The sequence below is a fragment of the Natrix helvetica genome (assembly GCF_964273705.1).
Source record: "Natrix helvetica genome assembly, chromosome: 1".
Lineage (NCBI taxonomy): Eukaryota > Metazoa > Chordata > Lepidosauria > Squamata > Natricidae > Natrix > Natrix helvetica.
The window spans coordinates 163,659,253-163,678,779 of record NC_138548.1 but is presented as its reverse complement, the minus strand read 5'-3'; the positions used below and the strand labels follow the sequence as shown (position 1 = coordinate 163,678,779).

At 42.3% G+C, this 19,527-nt stretch overlaps 1 protein-coding gene across 3 annotated transcripts in view; it reads left to right on the top strand.

Annotated features, from left to right (window-relative positions):
- TLK1 (tousled like kinase 1) overlaps window positions 1–19,527 on the top strand; it is an 86,045-nt gene continuing 66,518 nt past the window's right edge. The window contains exons 1-2 of one of the 3 annotated variants that reach the window (XM_081971030.1): window positions 1–69; window positions 2,219–2,316. Coding sequence is in view for 1 of the 3 variants with exons in the window: in XM_081971028.1 (XP_081827154.1) it covers window positions 4,698–4,884 (187 nt within the window). In the remaining 2 variants the exon portion in view is untranslated. Of the gene's footprint in view, window positions 70–2,218; window positions 2,317–4,252; window positions 4,885–5,514; window positions 5,667–19,527 lie in introns of those variants that run through there. The other 2 variants (XM_081971028.1, XM_081971029.1) reach the window with 2 other exon arrangements.

Below are 19,527 nucleotides of genomic sequence, written 5' to 3'. Positions count from 1 at the left end.
TCCAGATTACTCTTATTCTCACTAGATCAATTTGCATCCCATTTTCCAAGTATTATTTCCTCCAAGTAGGTGAGTCTTTTTCATTCTGAATGTACATTACTGCTTTTTAAATTTCAATGTCTGCTCAAACTCTCTAGAGTTTGTCATAACATCTGATCATATTCTTCTTTACTTTAGCTTCTACCAGAATATATTTATTCTCACAGCTGGAACTTCATCCTATATTGTACTTTTCTATAAAAAAAACTTCTGGAGCAAATTTTAAAGCAAACAATATCACAAGAAAATAGTGTCGTACAAATGATGTATTAAAGATCATGGCTTTGACCCATTTTAATATTCAGGAATATATCCAAATCCTAAAGTTGCATCCAGAACTAAAGAAAATATTTTCCATGAATATTTCCATGAAAATATCTTCTGGGCAATGAGAAATGCTAGTTTTCTGCATATTAAATTTATTTATTCCTAGACATAGCATGACAGGGTTTTTTAACCTGTTATGACAAATGAATGTATTCTATTAGTGAATTCTTCAACTTGTCAATAGTTTCCCAAGTAACCATTTCCGTCCAGCTTTGCTTAATCTGCACATTTAATAAACATCACCTCTATACCCACACCTGTCATTTATGAAAAGGACAGAATCTATTTGATCTGAGAACTTTTGGCAGGTTGAGCCAAAGCCACCTAAAACTAATTTTGTTTTGACCACATTTTACCATGTTGTCAATAAGGATTTAATGGAAGACCTTGTTATAGGCCTTATAGAAGGCTCTAAATATAGCAGACAGGATGATATTGGAAATCAATAGGAGTTAGCAGTTTAGCAAGTTGTGGAAGTCCTTAGAATGGATTCATTTAGTAGGTCATCCAAGTATCTGGAAAAGTGGATATTTCTATCTCAACATGGGAGACTGGGCTACTTGTATGGGAGCATGGGCACGGATTCATGCTGATTGTACAAAAAGAAGGCAAATCTATCTGAAAATTAATATATGTAACAGGATCAAAAAGCAAATTGTGGACAACAAATCGCAAACATGTTGTAGAATCTACAGGTTTACAATCAAGGTAATTTTACAGACTGCGTGCCCTATAATTTGTTTTAACAGCTGTTATTATCTAGGTGATAAGTGGCAAAGCTTTGCTTTGGATATTTAAAAAACATCAGTAGCTTGTACATCAGTTGAGACTTCTCTTACTTTACTCATCTCTACACTAGTAGTATTTAGACTAGATTATATAATAGAATAGAATAGAACAGAACAGAATAGAATTCTTTATTGGCCAAATGTGATGAGATACACAAGAAATTTGTCTTTGGGGCATATGCTCTCAGTGCACATAAAAGGAAAAAAGAAAAAATACATTCATCAAGAACCATAAGATACAACTTTTAGTGATAGTCATGTTACTAATAAGCAATCAAATCATAATAGGAAACAAACAATATAAATTGTAAAAATACAAGCAACGTAGTTATAGTCATAAGTGGGAGGAGATAGATAATAGGAAGGATGAGAATAATAGTAATACAGTCTTAGTAAATAGTTTGTTGTGGGAATTAGTTGTTTAGCAGAGTGATGGCATACAGGAAAAAACTGTCCTTGTGTCTAGTTGTTCTGGTGTGCAGTGCCCTATAGCGTCGTTTTGAGGGTAGACGTTGAAACAATTTATATCCAGGATGTGAGGGTCTGTAGATATTTTCCCAGCCCTTTTTTCATTCGTGCAATGTACAGTCCTCAATGGAAGGCAGGTTGGAAGCAATGGTTTTTTCTGCAGTTCTAATTATCAGTTGAAGTCTGTATCTGTCTTGTTTGGTTACAGAGCTAAACCAGACAGTTATAGAGGTGCAGATGACAGACTAAATAATTCCTCTGTAGAATTGAACCAGCAGCTCTTTTATTGCTATATATTATCATATCAAGACTGTTCAAAAACTGCAGTTGATCTAAAATGTGGCAATGTTAATGGGATTGGATTGCTACTAATCTGGGCTGCAAAAACCTGGATGACAGTTAGATGATGGCGAAGAAAATAGCCATTCAGATTTTTGTATCCCAAATCAGGTAGCCCTAGTTTCATGGCTCATAAATAAACCAACTATCTGTGTGACCTAGTGGTCTGCTTTTAAATCCAATTTAACTCTCTTTCTAACAGCATAATGGATTTCACTGGTAGAGCAATTATTATTTTTTCCTTCTCTTCCCTGAAGACACACATATCGTTCAGGCGACTCTTGGGAGCTTATTTGGAGTGCACATCGAGACTGCACAGGGAATGAGAGGAATTATATTTTGAAGATTTGTGAACGTAAGTCCACCACGTAACTTTGGATGGAATCTCATCTCATATTTAAACATCCAAATGAGGTATGATAATTGAACTTGCCCTAGCCGGCAGGCTCTGTGAAAAAATATCTTGGGGAATACAGTTCAAACATCTTTGAACTACAGGTAGTCCTCGACTTACAACAGTTCATTTAGTGACTGTTCAAGTTGCAATGGCACTGAAAAAAGTAACTTATGACCATTGTTTACACTTTGCAGCATCCCCATGGTCATGAGATTTACATTCAGATGCTTGACAACTGGTTCACATTTATGACCATTGCTGTATCCCAAGGTCATTTGATAACTTTTTGTGACCTTCTGACAAGCAAAATCAATGGGAAACCCCTGGTTCAATTAACAACAGTTTTATAATTTAATAACTGCAGTGATTCACTTAACAAAATGTGGCAAGGAAAGTCGTAAAATAGAGCAAAACTCACTTAACAAATTTGTCAGTTAGCAACATAAATTTTGGGCTCAATTGTGGTTGTAAGTTAAGGACTGCCTGTATATGGTTTGGGACCAGAAGGCACCCATGTTACATTACTTCTCCTTCTGCCACTTGAAGCTTGACAGAGCAAGAGAGCTTTAGAGAAAGAATATTTTGCATAGTGGTCCCTAATATTTCTTACTTATGTAATGCAATGTAATGTTTACCAGGGATATTAATTACTATTTTTAAGTCACTCAGCAAAATCTTATGAGCATGTAATTATTTTTTATGATTCTATCAAAAGAATCCCCCTGAAATACTCTCAGCTCCTTTTGTTCCATTTTCTGTTGAATTCGGTGGTTTTAAGAGGTACAGGAAAAATGTCAATTTTTGCACATAAATAAATCTTCCCATTTCAACATAGGCACAGAAATTAGTAAAAATCTGAATTATGAAAGTGCAAAAGTGCCTGTTGTTCCAAGTTAATTATTGCAGAACAATGCGATTGAGAATCATATTTGCCCTATCAAAATCAGCCAGATTGTTCAGTCATCCGGCAGTGATTTCTAAATTATCAGGTGAAAGGTTGGCTGAATAATATCTATACATCTAAATAACTATTGAGATAGTTGGTGGCAGTGTGTTAAGATGTGTCAAGATGATCCTAATTGTTGTCCAACTAGGCCCCAAAATCTAATTAAGCATGCTGTTCCTAGCAGTTGTCATACAGATTTTTAGGTGGTCAGAAAAAAGAGGAAATGGCAGCCTGCTTTTATTGATCATAGCATATGGCATTCAACGGTATACTGCTCCTGAACATAGCCACTCCACTCATGGATCGATCTACTTTTAATTCGTACAATCCCTTTTTTTTTTTAATGTGGGGCCCTCCAGAAATTGCTGGACATCAAGTCCCACCCAACAGCAAAGCAATTCAATCTCTGGAAAGGCAGATTCCCCATCGCTGCTTTTGTGTTTATTTAAAAAAAAATGATTTGTCCCCCCCATCCCTTCTTGGAACGCACTTTCTCCTCCATGTGGACAGCAACTTTGAACACCCTGGTGGGGGAGTGAGGGGGGCGGCGGCCACATTTTATGGAAAACTCGTTGCCAAAGTTGCCCGCAGGGAGAGCCGCGCGGGCAACACGGCGACCGACTCCTCCGGTGGATCCAAGCAAGGAAGCGGCTTCGCCTGCGGCGGCTGAACGGAAAGAGTGCGACGCACGCCGGGTGGGAGGCGAGCCAGGCCAGGCACTGCGGGACCGTCTCAGCCGCCGAGCCGCTCTCCACCAGGCCAAAGAGGGCGCGTCGCAGGGCGGCGCGACGGCCTGCTGTATGGAGGAGCAGGGGGGAGGAGCAGGTGCCCCAGCCGACTGCGTGCGCCGTCCTTCTCCCAGGCGAGCTGGAGGGGCCGCCAGCGCTACCGCCGAGATGCACAGCAGCAGCAGCAGCAGCAGCAGCGAGAGCGGCACGCCGGCGTCGCCGTTCCCTCACCATTTGCCAGCCCGCGGTCGTCTCTGCGCATGACCCCTCCCTGCCTCCCGCTCCCTAGCAGGGGAGAAGGTTAGGTGGAGAGAGGATTCTCCTCCGTCTTCTACATCGGAGGCTGCTCCGAGGCGACGCACTGCAGAGGTGTGGGCAGGTTGCTCCGGCCTGAGCCGCCGACGCCGCCTTTCCTCGGCCGCCTGTCGGGCGACACGGGAGCTCCTGCCCGAACGCGCGGCGGCCTCCCCCGCAGCCCCGCCGCCGTGTTCCCGCGCCCGGGGATCCCCGCTTCCCGCTTCCTCCGTCCCACTCCCGGCCATGACCGCGGCGGCGGCGGTGGCAGTGGCGGCCGGATTGCTGGTCGCGTCTCCGCCGCCGCGCCGCCTCTTCCCCAAGTGCTGCTGCCCCCGGCGGCTGCCGCCGGGCTCCAAGAAAGTAGCTTGATGAGTGTCCAAAGTAGCAGTGGAAGTTTGGAGGGGCCGCCATCTTGGTCCCGGCTCTCCACGTCCCCACCGAGCCTGCAGGGCTGCTCCGCGGCGGCGGCGGCGGCAGCGGCGGCAGCAGCAGCGGCGGCCGTGGCGGCCTCAGCGGCGGCCTCCCTGCTCCATAACAACACGCCGCTCAAGGAAGGTAAATAGACGGGAGGGAAGGCGAGGAAGCGCTCCGCTTCCGCGGCGGGGAAGGGGAGGCGAGGAGGAGGAAGATGACTGACTGGCTGATGTGGGGAATGGGCCCTTAGGGAGGGAGGGGCACGGCGGTGTCAATAGCATCAGCAACCTCGGCAGGCGCCGCCGCCGCCTGAGGGCCAGCGCCTGGCTTGTCGAGGCCGAGTGCGCGATGAGGGCAGCGAGAAGAGGCGAGAAATGTCTTCCTTCTGCATCAGAGGGTGGAAGGTCTAGACTCTGCTCCCCCCCCTTCCTCCCTCCAAGGCAGCCTCCTCGGGAAAACTCCAGCCCTAATGTAGCCATTTATTCCAGACTCCCACCCCTCGGGGTCGACTTAATTCCTCCCCCCCCTCTCACTTTTCAGTGCTTGTTAGGAAGAAGGTAGATTTTAATGCCTCCCAACAGTTCCTTGACAAATAAGCCTCTTCGATGGCTAACCTTCCTCCTCTTTGTTTTTAAACTGATTTCTTTATTTTTTTTTAACAAAAGGGAAATAATTTTGCAAATTTCTTTAAACCCCCCCTCCCCCGTAGTTAATTATTTCTTGTTGCAAATTAAAAAAAAAAGGCGGCTCTTCCCCCCCCCCCCTTTTCCTCCGCTGATGGTGATAATGGTGATGAACGTGGCTGTTGCTTAAATGGGGGAAAAAAAGGGCCGAATCGTTCTGGCATCATGGAGGTGCAGGATGGTGGAAAAGAGACAAAGATCGACGCACTTATTGATACAGGGAAGAGACTTTTTTCAGCCGTAGGTTTCTCGCAGAAGTGAAGGGAGATGGGTTTAAAATCCGGGGCGCAGAATAACTGCAACTTTCCCCCTTTTCTCCATTGCATCTTAGACGATTTTTTCCCCTTTCTTCCCTCCCTCTTTTCCTTCCCCCACCCTCTCTTAGCAGAACGACAGTGAGAGAGCAGGGTGTTGTGGGTGTTTGCAGGGAATATCTGTATGAAGGTTATGTGCAAACAAGTCTTTTTTATTGTTTGTCCATTCCCCCCCTTCTTTCTTGCATTAAACTGTGTTGCCACAAGATGTAGCAATTATACTGCTTTATGAAATGATTAATTTTACTTAAAATGTTGGTGAGCAGGGGATATAAAGGAACTTTGATTCAACAACATATGGTATACTGGAAGAATGAATACTGCATATTCATGATTTTTGGATTTTGATGGCTCTCTGACCACAGTGCTTACTCCAGTGAATTCAGTGCCTTTTTTGCCTTTTGTTTGTGTTGTGTTGTATATGTGTGTTTCTAAAATAAGCAGTTCCTGAGAAGTACATAAACTTTAAATATGAGAAATATTACATTGTTTTTGAGAAACTACCGTAGATATTTCCAGTTCAAAATACATTTACATGATAAAGAATTTTTTTTGTCAATAGCATCTTAAAAGGTCTGACCTGAAAATAATTAGAATCCTGGCCATACATGGTGGAAGTATCTATCTTGTTCCCCCATTTAGACGTGTATGAATTATGTCATTTTTGCACACGTTCCTAGATAGGAAGCTGAAAATGCTAAGCGCTGTTTGAAATGAAGGTGGTATAGAAAATACCTGAAATTGTTTGGTTTATATCATGAATGGTATGACATTTGGTTCTTTCTGGTTTCTTTGGGAAAATTAAACTTTGCAAAGCTAAAGTTATACAATATCAGGTATCAGTTTGAACCAGGTTTATTAAGCTGCTGCTAACACACAGTTGGATAACTGGTTAACTCCATTAATATGTATAGTAATCTTTAATATTGGGTCAGTCTTTATTTTTAGATCAATAAACCTGTCTAACTACTTGTTTATATTGTTTGAAATACATAAATAGACCTTACCCATTTTCTGGCTGCATTTCCTATTTGCAGTACTTGCTGTACCTAATATTTATCTACTGTGCTGAGATGTTGGTTTTCTCATTTTGTTAATTCAACTTGCAAGGCCATCATGGATAGTTAATTGCTTCAGTAACTCTTTCAGAAGACAATTTACTGGCATTAAAGTTTATCTCTGGCATTGGGAGCTAGAAATATTACTTTAGAGATACAAAGATAATTTCCATGTCACATGAGAACTTTAATCCACCCTCATCTGACCTTTAGTGCTTGTTATAAACCTATGAGTTCCCCTTGCATCTTTCATTTAAATAATAAACGTTATGGAAAGAAAAGTGACACTGTAGAGCAGGGTGAACAATCAACAGAACTAAGACCATATGGAGGTCTCAGATTAATTTAACAAAGGCCTTGTACTAGAAGAAGAAATAAAAATTGTTTTTTTTTAACTGTGGTCAATAACCAATGTATAATAAAACTCATTAACATAAAACAGGTTGCATGGATAGGTGTAAGTGTACGGTAATAATGTTGGCCTAAATTCAAAAGTTCTCTACAAACAGTCATTTCATGCTTTGGCAATAAAAAGAGCATCTTGTCCTAACTTGCAGATTGGTGGGGTGGGTGGGGGATACAGAGAAAATCAGAATAAAATATTTAAAAGAAACAAATGGACATGAGAAACAGAAAGGAGGTTTAGAAATAGATAACCCCAACTTTTATCTTAGGCCCTGCCCACTGCTTGCTTCGGCCTCACCCACTGTTGACATGCTATCCTCAATAGATCACTTCCAGAGGAAGTGGCCATTGAACTAAAATAATTGCCTGCCTTTACTGGGTCATTTTTAAAGTTGGGCAGCATGCTTTTAAACTGTAATTCTTTCTCGTTGTTCTCTGACAATAACCCTCTAAACTCTCTGCATTCACTCTTCAAGCATTTGAAGTAATGAATATAAAACAAACATACAGGCAGTCCTCAACTTACAACTATTCGTGTAGTGACCATTTGAGATTACAACAGTGCTAAAAAGTGACATGACCATTTTTCACGCAACCATTGCAGCATCCCCATGGTCACGTGATCAAAATTCAGATGCTTGGCAACTGACTCACATTTATGAGAGTTGGAGTGTCACGGATCATATGGTCACCTTTTGCAACATTCTGACAAGCAAAAGCAATGGGAAAGCCAGATTCACTTAATAACTTTGTTACTAATTTAATTGCAGTGATTCACTTAACAACTGTGGCAAGAAATGTCACAAAATGAGGCAAAACTCATATAACTTTCTTGCTCAGCAACATACATTTTGTTTGTGGTCGTAATTCGAGGACTATGTTCAACAAAAATGAACATACATATAAAGCCTAGCTTTTACTTCAGGATTTCTAAAAATCATTAAATATTTGATTGGAAGATGCAATTTGCTAAGAAGGTCATTGGGATACTTAACAAATATGAAATATTTCACTAACTGCAGAAGTAAAGATTTAGAGTATTGTAAAATACCAGACTTTGAGAAAGAGGTAGTATTTTAAAAAGTGACATAATTGTGTTGAAAATACAAAGCATACAATTTTATGAATGCAGTACATTTTTGACTAGGGCCTGCAACTCTGTTGGCATGTCACTGGATGTCTTTCAATGATAGTTTTTTTAATCCTGGTATTTTTTTTATCTGATTTTTGAAGGAAGTTTTCTTGTGGGAAGCATTTAGAGGTATAATGGGAAGTGGTAAATGAGTGGTAAACTGCTTCTTGTCCTCACCTTTAAAGTACCTCAAAATCATGCATTTTTGTATGATTTAGATATGTTTTGTGAGGGCGTTAGTTGAAGGTATGTATCTGAATGATTTTCCTTTCAGAGAGCTTTATTTCCACACTAATTTCTTGATTGTGAAGAAAAGGAAATCATGCTGTCCAAAATGGGCCACTTTCTCACTGAATGTCAGAATTGGGATTCTGACGGACAATCTCTTAATATATATACAACCAATTTCATTGCATTTAAGTACAATGACAATAAAGATTATACTTATACTTATATATTAATCCCATGCTGATTACTCAAAAATTAGTGCTACTGTTTTTAAAGGAATGTGGTCAGTTGAGGCTATGTATTATGCTTGGCCAACAGTATCAGCAGGTATTTATAACCTATAAGTTGTCATAAGAACTGCTGTATCTTATACTACAAAATTATAGAATGCATCCATTTAACTTGTCTTTATGGCTCACCTAGTCCTGAGCAGGAATCAATTGAACCTTCTCTATTGGTTTATCCATCCCCTTTTTTGAAAGTCTTCTGCAGGGCGGAATTATTTTCTATGGTCATTTGTATGGAGGTGAACATACAAAAACGTAAATGACAATTTAGAAATCAGGATATAAGTACATGAGTTGGTTTTACATGATGACATATCCACATACATGTCATTTTGGCATAATTGCTGTGTACATACATGCGGTTTTCATTGTTTTAGGCAGAGTGTGCCAGTATTTATTATCTCTTACCACTAGAACATTTCTCTTAATGCTCATTAGTAAGGGACAGTATTTCTTTTATCATATATCTGTATTTATCTAAGACAGCCATATTGTTTTTATTGTTGTGAATCTTCTGGTTCAGTGATACCCATAGTACCATGAGAAGGCTGAATGTTATTTATTTATTTTTGATGAAAACGGGTTGCACATTTATTTGATATTTTATGTTATGGATTGTGATTTTAAAATGTATTAAAATTTATATAACTGCTATTATGCAGCATAATCTTGGTCAATTTACAAACAATAATAAAAGCATAGAACTAGCCTAAAACTCCTAATGCAACAACACAATATCACAATATCTATAAATGATTTTTCTGCACTTCAGCCATAGAGTATCCTAGTACTTGTAAGAAAAAACAGGCCTTGAGGGTTTATCAGAAGGCCCAGATCTCAAAGAGAATGGTGTTCCAAAGGGCAGGGAACATTACCAAGCAGGCACATTGTGTCTAGTTTTTGCTAGATGGTAACATTTATTATTTATTAAATTTATATGCTGTCCATTTCACTGTACAACGGTGATAGTGAACCTATGGCATGCATGCTACAGGTGGCACGCAGAGCTCTCTCTGTGGGCCGCCAGCCGTTGCCCCAGTCCAGTTCCATTGCGCATGTGTGTGTGCCTCCTGCCGACCAGCTGGTCCTTTTAAATTTTATTTTTGAATAAACATAAAATCATATTCCATTACAAATTGTAGAAAGTATGTCAATTGGTTACAAAGAACTTTCGTGCATCCCTGTCACTGTCTCTTCGGGACAGTTTAGGTCCAAATGGACCGCCCAGCGGCAAAAGTATCAACTGTTATCTCGGAGCTCTGAGGTTGCACGTTGTACCGTCGCGACGTCAGCTCCTTTCATCTCTGACCAGCTGGTCTTAAGGTCTCTGCCGTGCAGTTGCAGGGGGCGGGGTGCATGCGGGGGACATGGGCGCGCATGTACAAGGGTGGTCTGCAGGCGCAGCGGGGTGCTCGCATTGCATTTTGGGGGTTCGCATGTCACTCCGGCTCCCGTTTTGGCTTCCAGGTTGGTGCAGTAGGCCTCCCAGGCCCAAAACAAGGCATGGGGGTGCCACGCGAACCCCCAAAATGCAGTGCGAGTGGGGGCTCCTTGAACCGCATTTTGGGCCTGGAAGGCCTCCTGCACCAACCTGGAAGCCAAAAATGTACAAGGGGGGGGCGCATACTCAGAGGCGGGGGGCGTATGCATGGGGGGATAGCTCTTACATTACATTATGGGTATGGTGCAGGCAAAAACAACAAAAAGGTTAGCCATCACTGGCTTACAATATTATAAAACAACAATATTGTATAAGGATATAAGAAAAAGGACCAGGGACCATACTACCTGATCTGGTAGAATGGCAGGTAACCTCAGGGAAGAAATGATCCCACAAATTTTAAAAGTGATAATTAGTACCTTGAATTGCACCCAGAAAGAAACTGAAAAACAACTGCAGCTTGTGCAGCAGCAGTGCAACATGGGCAGACATGGGGCACCCAAAATTATTTGCACTTCTTTATACTGGACCAGGTGTTATTTCTGCATGGTTTTCAAGGACATTTCCATATAGAATATGTTGCACTTATTCTGTTTGTACTTGCCACTCATTTCTGTAACTAATACAATTTAAAATTATTGTGATAGCTTATAGAAAAAGCTGAAAGTAACATAATGAAATTAAAAAGAGACACATGCATAATTCTTTACTTAAGAAACAAAGCAAATGTGCAAGTACAAAAGAGAAAGTAACCTGTTTTAGTAATGATATGAGAGAAATACTATTGAAATCATAGTTGATTGCAATATAAATATAAGCCAGCAGTGTGAGGTGACTGCAAAAAAGATCAAAACAATTTGACTTTGGATCAAAAAACAAACTTCTAAATTAGAAGAAGTAATTGTTCCTCTATATTGTATTACAGTTAGATTTGCATATTACATATTTAATCATTTTTGTTTTGGGCATCATATTTTAATGACTCAGGCTGGAATAGATGCAGAAGAGGGGCAGCTAGGATAATTATAAGACTAAATGACAAGTGTTATGAAGAGAGATTGGAACTGAGCAAGTTTTAATTTGAGAAACAATGACTGAGCAGAATGTGATAGCACTCCTAAATCTTTGAAATAATGTTATATAAAAGAAAGACAAGACTGTTTCTCTTGCCCTGGAGTGCAGAATATAAAATAATTGATTTAAGTTGCAGGAAAACAGATAATTTTTGACTTTACATTTTTTAATGTAATGCCCTGTATTTCAAGCCTGGTTTGGAAATTAGAAGCTGGCCACATGTTGTAATACTAGAACCGCAGATTGTGTTCACAGGTACATGGCAAAATGGTATAACTGCAGGGTCCTTTTGAATGACTAGGATGTGGTATCTGAATTGTATCCTGTAATCAAAGGTCACACTATAAGCTAGACAATGCTTTTAGTTAGCCTTATTATGGTATATGAACCTCACGCTCAGATTAGATTGTGATTTACTTACTTTTTCTTAACCATAGTGTATAACCTTATTGTATGTTGATTATTTGGGTGTGTCAACTAAATCAGGAGTAATAGTAATTTGAGGTTAAGCAATCACTAGTCCACTGGGAAATCCACGTAGATTGCATGAGTATCTGAAGACTTTGCTGCTCCTACTTTATTTTCATTCCCCATGGACATGCAATGGTTTTGTTTTGTAAACAAAGGGAATGGAGGGAAGAACAAGTCTGTCCTTATCCAAATTGTCAAGTGGCTTCAGCCAACCAGTCCATCACAGGCTACATTAGTTGATACTTGCAAAGGAAAGACATTTGCAAAAAAAGAGTGCAGGCAAAGCAAAGTTTTTTGGAGTTCTGATCAGAAAAAAGAGGGGGGATTAATGAACCGTGGTAAGCTGTGGTTTGCTTTGGGGTCTGATATATATTTATTGGTTGAAAGGTTTAACTATTGTTATTGTAAAGTTATAACTGACATTCAAAACCCCATAACACTAAAATGATCAGTGCATCTTAGAATGTTTAAAAATATTTTTATCTTGAATTTAAACTATGACATTTTTATTGTGTTGTGAGTACTAGATAAATTTCTTTATTAAACTATATTGCAGTAGTCACCTCATAATCCATGTATGGAGTCACAGGAATCCCTTTAATTTGTTATCAGGAATTGGCAAAACCCATTTAAGCAAGATGTTGGTTGAATCATACATTGCACTAAGCTGATATATAACTTGGTTTTGATTTAGAGTCTTGTGATCCCAACCAATGTGATTTGTAAATAATATTTAATGGTTTAGTATATTGTTTGTTGTGTGTCAGTCCATTGTTATTTAGCTTGAAAACCCAAGTTATACAGCACGTGAATCTACTTGCATGATCACTTTTATGGAAAAATCTTTCTATATCTTTGGCATATGGTTTTCTCTTTAAACTATTAAAACATATCTCACTAAATTCTATAAATTGTTTTTCAGGTTGCTTTTTTGTAAACAAACACATACCTGTTTAGATTGCCTGTCAAATAAAAGTTCTAGAATATAGAATAGTTAGTGTCTTCGCTTATACTTAAATCTGAATCAAGTTCATTGATACAATGCTGCATAATTTGAATTATGAACAATTATAATGACATTTGGAACTCAGAATGGACTCTCAAAACAATTTTGGCTAATTGTGGTATACAGAGTGAATCTGCAGAATAGCATATTTTCATATTTTTTTCTTAATGAAAAACATGGGTATAGTCATTTACATTTAAAATATATCCTGTAATTATTTCTTTTCACAGATTGACCATTGGCTTACCTGAAGGGTCGTTGTTGGTGCACTGCAGGAGTGTCCAAGCAAGGGTTAAATTCTGTTCCACTGCCCAAGGACTGGATTGAAAATCTTTGGCCACGCCCTCTGGCTCCTTCCATCCTCAGATTTTCAATGAAGGCATGGTCCATCTGAGACGAATGTCCACCTGGCAAAGGATCCTCACATGGAAAAGCAGGACATCCTGGAAATAATACCCCAGGGTGGGGTTGGACACTCCTGCAGTGCACCGAGAACGACCCTCCAGGTAAGCCAATGGTCATTCTCTGGTGCACTGCTTGGAGTGTCCAAGCAAGGGACATGCCCAAGCAAAATGTCACTAGGGCGGGTGCCTCCAATGAGGTCCACAATCCATGTCAAGATTCGGCAGAAACCACACTCTGCAAGACACGTCTTCCGAAGACAGCATCTGCAGAGGCATGTTTGTCCAGCTTGTAGTGCCTAACAAATAAGGATGGCGTCGCCCAAGTCGCGGCTTTGCATATCTCCTCAATCGAGGCTGGGTAGCCCAGGCTGCAGTAGTCGCTGCACTTTAGGTTGAGTGCGCTGTCAGTCTGGGAGGTGCAGACCTACCCTGGTGCTCGTAGGCCAGGGAAATACAAGCTTTAAGCCAATGGCTGATGGTGGAAGATGAAACTTTCCGGCCCATGGCCGCCAGTTGAAACGATACAAATAAGACCTCCGAGCGTCGGAAGGTGGATGTACGCTTGATGTACCACTTTAATGCTCTCTGCACGTCGAGGATATGCCAATGATGTTCTCTAGGATGCGTGGGTCTCAGGCAAAAGTTTGGGAGAATGAGCTCCTGGGCCCTGTGAAAGTAGGAATTGATCTTCGGGCTAAACGGCGGGTCCAGCTGGAGAATGACCCTGTCTCTATCGATGAGGCACAAATCCTCCCTGACTGACAGGGCTGCCAGTTCTGACACCCTCCTCGCCAATGTAATGGCGACGAGGAAGGCCGTCTTGAAGGAAAGGTGCCTGATGGAAGAAGATCAGAGAGGTTCAAAGGGTGGTTCTGAGAGAGCCCTGAGAACAACAGCAAGGTCCCAGGATGGGTATCGATGGATCACTTGCGGCCGCAGGTTCAATGCGCCCTTAAGGAAGGCCAGTACGCTGGGGTTACGGCTGAGCAATTGGGAAGAGTCTACAGATATTACAGTGGCCAGTGCAGCGACTTGGCGTCGTAAGGTGTTTGGAACTAGTCCTTTATCGAATCCCTCTTGGAGGAAGTCCAGTACTTGAGGGAGAGACACAGAAAGTGGCTCTAGGTGATGTGAGCTGCATCAGGTGGAGAACGCAGACTATGTGGCTCCGTAGATCCTGGTGGTGGAAGGATGCCAGGCCGCCTGGATGGTATGAATGACCTGCCTCGAGAATTTGGCTTGAGCTAGGAGATCCCCCTCAAGTGCCAGGCGGTCAGATTGAGCCACTGGGGCTCTGGGTGTTGTATGACCCCCTGGATGAGGGAGACCAATTCCTGAGAAATTCTCCAAGGCTGGCTGACTGAGAGGTTGGTGAGGTTGGCAAACCAAGATCTCCGTGGACAGTAAGGGGCCACCAGCAGCACTTCCGCTTGTTCCAGCAAAATCTTCCTGATGACTCGAGGAAGTAGAGGCAATGGCGGGAAAGCGTAAAGCAGGCCCATGGGCCAAGGGCAGTTGAGTGCATCTACCCCTTCCGCCTGGGGCGAGCTGTACCTGGTGAAAAAGCGGGGCAGTTGGGTGTTCTCTGGGGTGGCAAAAAAGTCGATTAGTGGGGTGCCGAATCTGAGACAGTTGACAGTTGAGTGGGTTCGGATGGAGGCGCCACTCCGACTGATCCAGAGTGGCCCTGCCTAACCAATCTGCCCGAACGTTGTTTATCCTCGATATGTGTTCCGCTCTTATGGAACTTACATGACACTCTGCCCACCGTCTGAGCGCCTTCGCCTCCGCCATCAATGCGCTGGATCTGGTGCCGCATTGGCAATTGATGTGCGCCTTCACCGCCACATTGTCTGTCCGGACAAACACATGGCGCCCCTGCAGGTCTGACTGGAACTTGCGCAGAGCAAGGCGGACCACCCTCAACTCCAGCCAGTTGATGTTGTGGGCGAGCTCGTTGGCGGACCACCTGCCCTGCACTACCTTGTTGCAGAGGTGAGCGCCCCACCCGAAGATGCTGGCATCTGACGTGAGGATCACGCGCTCGGGTTCTCAGAACAACGAGCCCTTCATCAGTGCTGGCGTTTGCCACCACCTGAGGGAGCGTAGTACTTTCGGTGATGGGTGAACGCGGGCCCTGGAGTTGCTGGCATTGGCTCTCTGCGATGGAAGGAGGAACCATTGCCTGGTATCACCCTAGGGAATATGGGTGAGCAGTTGATGCAACCAGGCAATAGAGCCCTGCTAAAGAAAGAGGCCAAGGTGGAAGCCCTAACGGCCCCATGCCGCAGCCTGGTGGGTCTTATGACAAGCCCTTTCCGTTCTCTTATCTTCCGCCTTGAGCCCTTCCAAGAGATCTGGGGGAAGGATGGAATTAGAGGTCAGGGCTGCCACCAGAGCATCGACCTCCGGTAATTTGAGAAGATCTTCCATGCCAGACTCTATGGCATAAAGCTGCTTATCATTACCCCCCGGGGTCGCCCAGGTCCCTGGATGCACCCACTGATGTTGCACAACATCCTTGAATAACTTGGGCGCAGGCATCAGGTCTTGAGCTTGAATGGTCTCGTCAAACAACCCCCCACTGGGGTCAGCAGGGTCGGTAGACTCCTGAGTAATGGTGGGAGTCGCCTCTTGGTGAGTAATGATTTTTGCCTTGTGTAATATAGACTTAAATAATGAAGGCTTGAACAACCTAGTAAAGGCTGGCTTATCAGTTACCAAACCCTCATCCTCAGACAGATCTGGTTCAGCCAGATCCTCCCCCACCGAGACTGATTCAGCACTAACCGCGGAGTGGGGAGGCGAGGAAGGCTGGGAGTCTTAGACTTGCTCTTGTGCACCTGGCCTGATTTTCCAGCACGTTCCTTGAGGCTCTGGGCAGTGCCCTGGGATATTGCCCTGGGATATTGCGGAAGCAATCACCTCCCTCATTTCGGCTGAGAAAGATGGTCCCAGGTCTTCCACTGGGCGGTTCCCTGCCCTGGAAGTAGAACGTGAGGCCGGCCTACAGGGCGCAGGGGGAGGGGGAGAATTCTCTTCTTCCACTACCCCACAGTCAAACAGATCTGCACCCACATCAATAGAAGGGGAAGGGGACCTGGACCCTCCATATGATTGATCTGAGGAGAACTCCTGTGGTTCTCCCCTTCAGGAGGATGGTGAAGGGGCTGGTTGGGAAAGGCCCTGGCTCCCCGGGGACTCAGGTGGGTCCGCACGATGGACCTGAGCCACTGTGATGATTTGCCTTTGCACCCTCTCAAATTGCTTCTCTAGGGCTTTTTGGTGCCTGGCATCCACCTTATCCTGACCTACTTCCTGGAGTAAGGGCGTCTGCCAATCCCCCTTGTAGCTTCCCTGGCCTCCCTGCCTGCCCTTCTGCTATAGGGCCTATCCACCCCGGTGGAGGGCCGTTGCTCAGGAGCTTTGGCAATGGAATCCATATCCATGCTGCCCAAGATACCGACAGCCGAGTCTGAGGAAATTGTAGGCCTGGAGGCAGATGGTGAATTCCTCCCATGCACTCACTCAGGCTGAGGCGCTGTAGTCAGGAAGAGGGGCAGGACTGTTGGGATCGCAGGTGGAACTTGCTACTGGTAGGGGGAAAGGCCCGTGGAGGATGGCAGCTGCCAAGGCCTCCAAACGCCCAAGCACTGCCCGAAGCTTGCTGCAGGAAGGAGAAGTGGATCCACTGGGTCCTGGAGCTCTGGCAGCAATGAGTGGCAATTCGGCTGGAAAAAAAGCACCTCCAAGATGGCTGCGGCCAGCGAGAGACATGTGGCATGGCTTCGGCAGATGGATGGCCGCTCCTGTTCGATCTCTTTGCCGTGCGGCCGCTGGAGTCGCTAGATGTGCCTCCCGAATGCCAGACGGACCGCCAAAGCTTCGGACAGTCCCACCAGTGAAGATCAGCTGGGCGGCAGCACTGTGGAGATGACGGACCTCCTGGGAGACTAAGAAGCACGCCGCTCCGTCCGGAGCGAATCTGGCTTTTCTGAGCAAGGCAAACGAGATGGCAAAGCAAGGAAGGCTAACTAACTAAAAAGGATGTTAAAACAATAGAGCTATGCTAAGGAAAATAGTATTTGAAATTCTTTCAGCTCAGGCTGTAAATACATCCGATGGGCTTTGGACTGAATTGAAAAACAGGATGGAAGAAGCCAGAGGGCGTGGCCAAAGATTTTCAATCCAGTCCTTGGGCAGTGGGACAGAATTTAACCCTTGATTGGACACTCCAAGCAGTGCACCGGAGAATGCTACAATTCTAACATGATAGATGCATCTTCTAGCACAATGGTAGTCTCCCCAGACAGGACTTGGCAATAATTTATAGACTTTAAAAATAATTTTTACTTGCCTAAATCAAGCTCCTGTTTGGGAATCATTTGAAGTCTTTCATACATAGTTTGGTTTGATAATTAGCTTTGTTGCAAACAAGTATAAAGCCAAACTAAACAGTTAATTGCCCATTTCCTGTATGGATGATAAGTGCCTTATGCTTCCATATTCTTATACCTAAAGAAGGTCAAACTGTAGCTTTTTCTTCCCATTCTTATTACAACTTAATGGACTTTTATTATTCACTCAAAGCTCATGAAGCTGAGCAGTGGTGTTAGAATGATGCCTGCCTTGACCTGAGGACTACTGTCTCTCTGCTTATTTCTCCCAATATTGGTAGACATGAACAAATCATAGGTTGCTTAACTTCTTGATTATTGCCCTCTTAAACTTTGTTCCAAGTGAAGAAAGCTTGCTAGGTTGGTTGATGATATTTGCTTAGTTAAAAGAACACAAATTGGGACTATTATGTTTTTAGTTTCAGTGGTTGCCATGCATGGAGGGAAAGTATGCAGATATTTTCACTCTTCATAGATACAATATGCTGAACTTATTTTTTTTTGTCCTGGGAGAATTCAGTACCTCAAAACACTGCAGAATTAGTTCACAAGGATAATAGTCATTAGTATTAAGCATTAAATGGATTCATTACAAATTTTACTTACAAGAAACCATTTTTAACGAGCTTAAGAAAAAAAGCAAGAATTTAGCATAAATATATTACAGTCTACAGATCGTATTGCTTTCTGTATTATATTATCTCCCCCCTCTCCCTCTTGGATCATTGCAGACTACCTATGGTCCTTAATTACAGGTTGAACATCTTAATATAATTAGGCCATATGTTTTCTGATATTCTTATGTTATGCCTTACAAAATGCAGTCACTTTTCAATTAATGTATTTAATTTAAATATATATTTTAATTTATGATATATTTTCCTATTACAAAAAGCATCATTTTACCCAATATTTAGCAATTCTTGATTCTTGAAAATCTTGATGACTTAGCTATGTTTATATCTGCGCAGAAATTTAATTTTATTCATTGGGGATTGTTTAGAAATAAATATGGATAAAACTACTGTGAGATTTCAGATTGATTATGTTGCTTAATATTTTTGCATAACTTAATATGGTAGGATATTAAAATCTCTTAATATCTCCGTGCAACGTTTATTTATGATCCGAAACCAAACACAGTAAAAGACCAGTATAGAACAAAATCGCTATAAAAAGAAATTTTAAAATTGCAAGAAAATCCTAAAGCAATTAGCAGCTAACAATTAATAGCATGAAGGAAGAACCAGAGGGTTTCTAATATCTATAGCTGTTGCTAAAATTTTTACAATATTCTTAGAAGTTTCTTAGAAATTCCTGAAGAGAAGTCACTCAGAACAAAGATAATCAGCCTCCTAGTCACAATGGCAACTAGAGTTGTTAACAATTGGAAGTATTAAACTTGATTGTTATTTAGGTTTGTACCATGGACATTTTAATAGCATTTGTGAGACAGGTTCTACCTCTGAATCTGAACAGAAACCAGTTGGCTTTTAGTTGTGATGTTTATATGTCTGCCAACAGTTGTGCCAATTAGGGCCAAAGTAAATAATTTCTTATATGGACATATAAGATGTTACAGAAACACCTAGCCAGACCATGGAAGAGGAGCTATTGTGCTATAAAAGAGAACGGGAGACTTTGGCTCTGACATTTTGGATGTGTACTTCATGTGAAACAAATATTTTTAATCCGCCATACATTTTGCAGTACAATTGATACTCAAATTGCATCACCAAAGATATTGGATTATTGGTACAAACAATATTGATATCTTGATTGTTGTAGAAACTGGTGGATTGTATCTACATTTAAATCAGTATTTTTCCTTTATGTTTATAAATGTTCTATTCAAGTTAACACATGTTTGCAGTATATCTGATT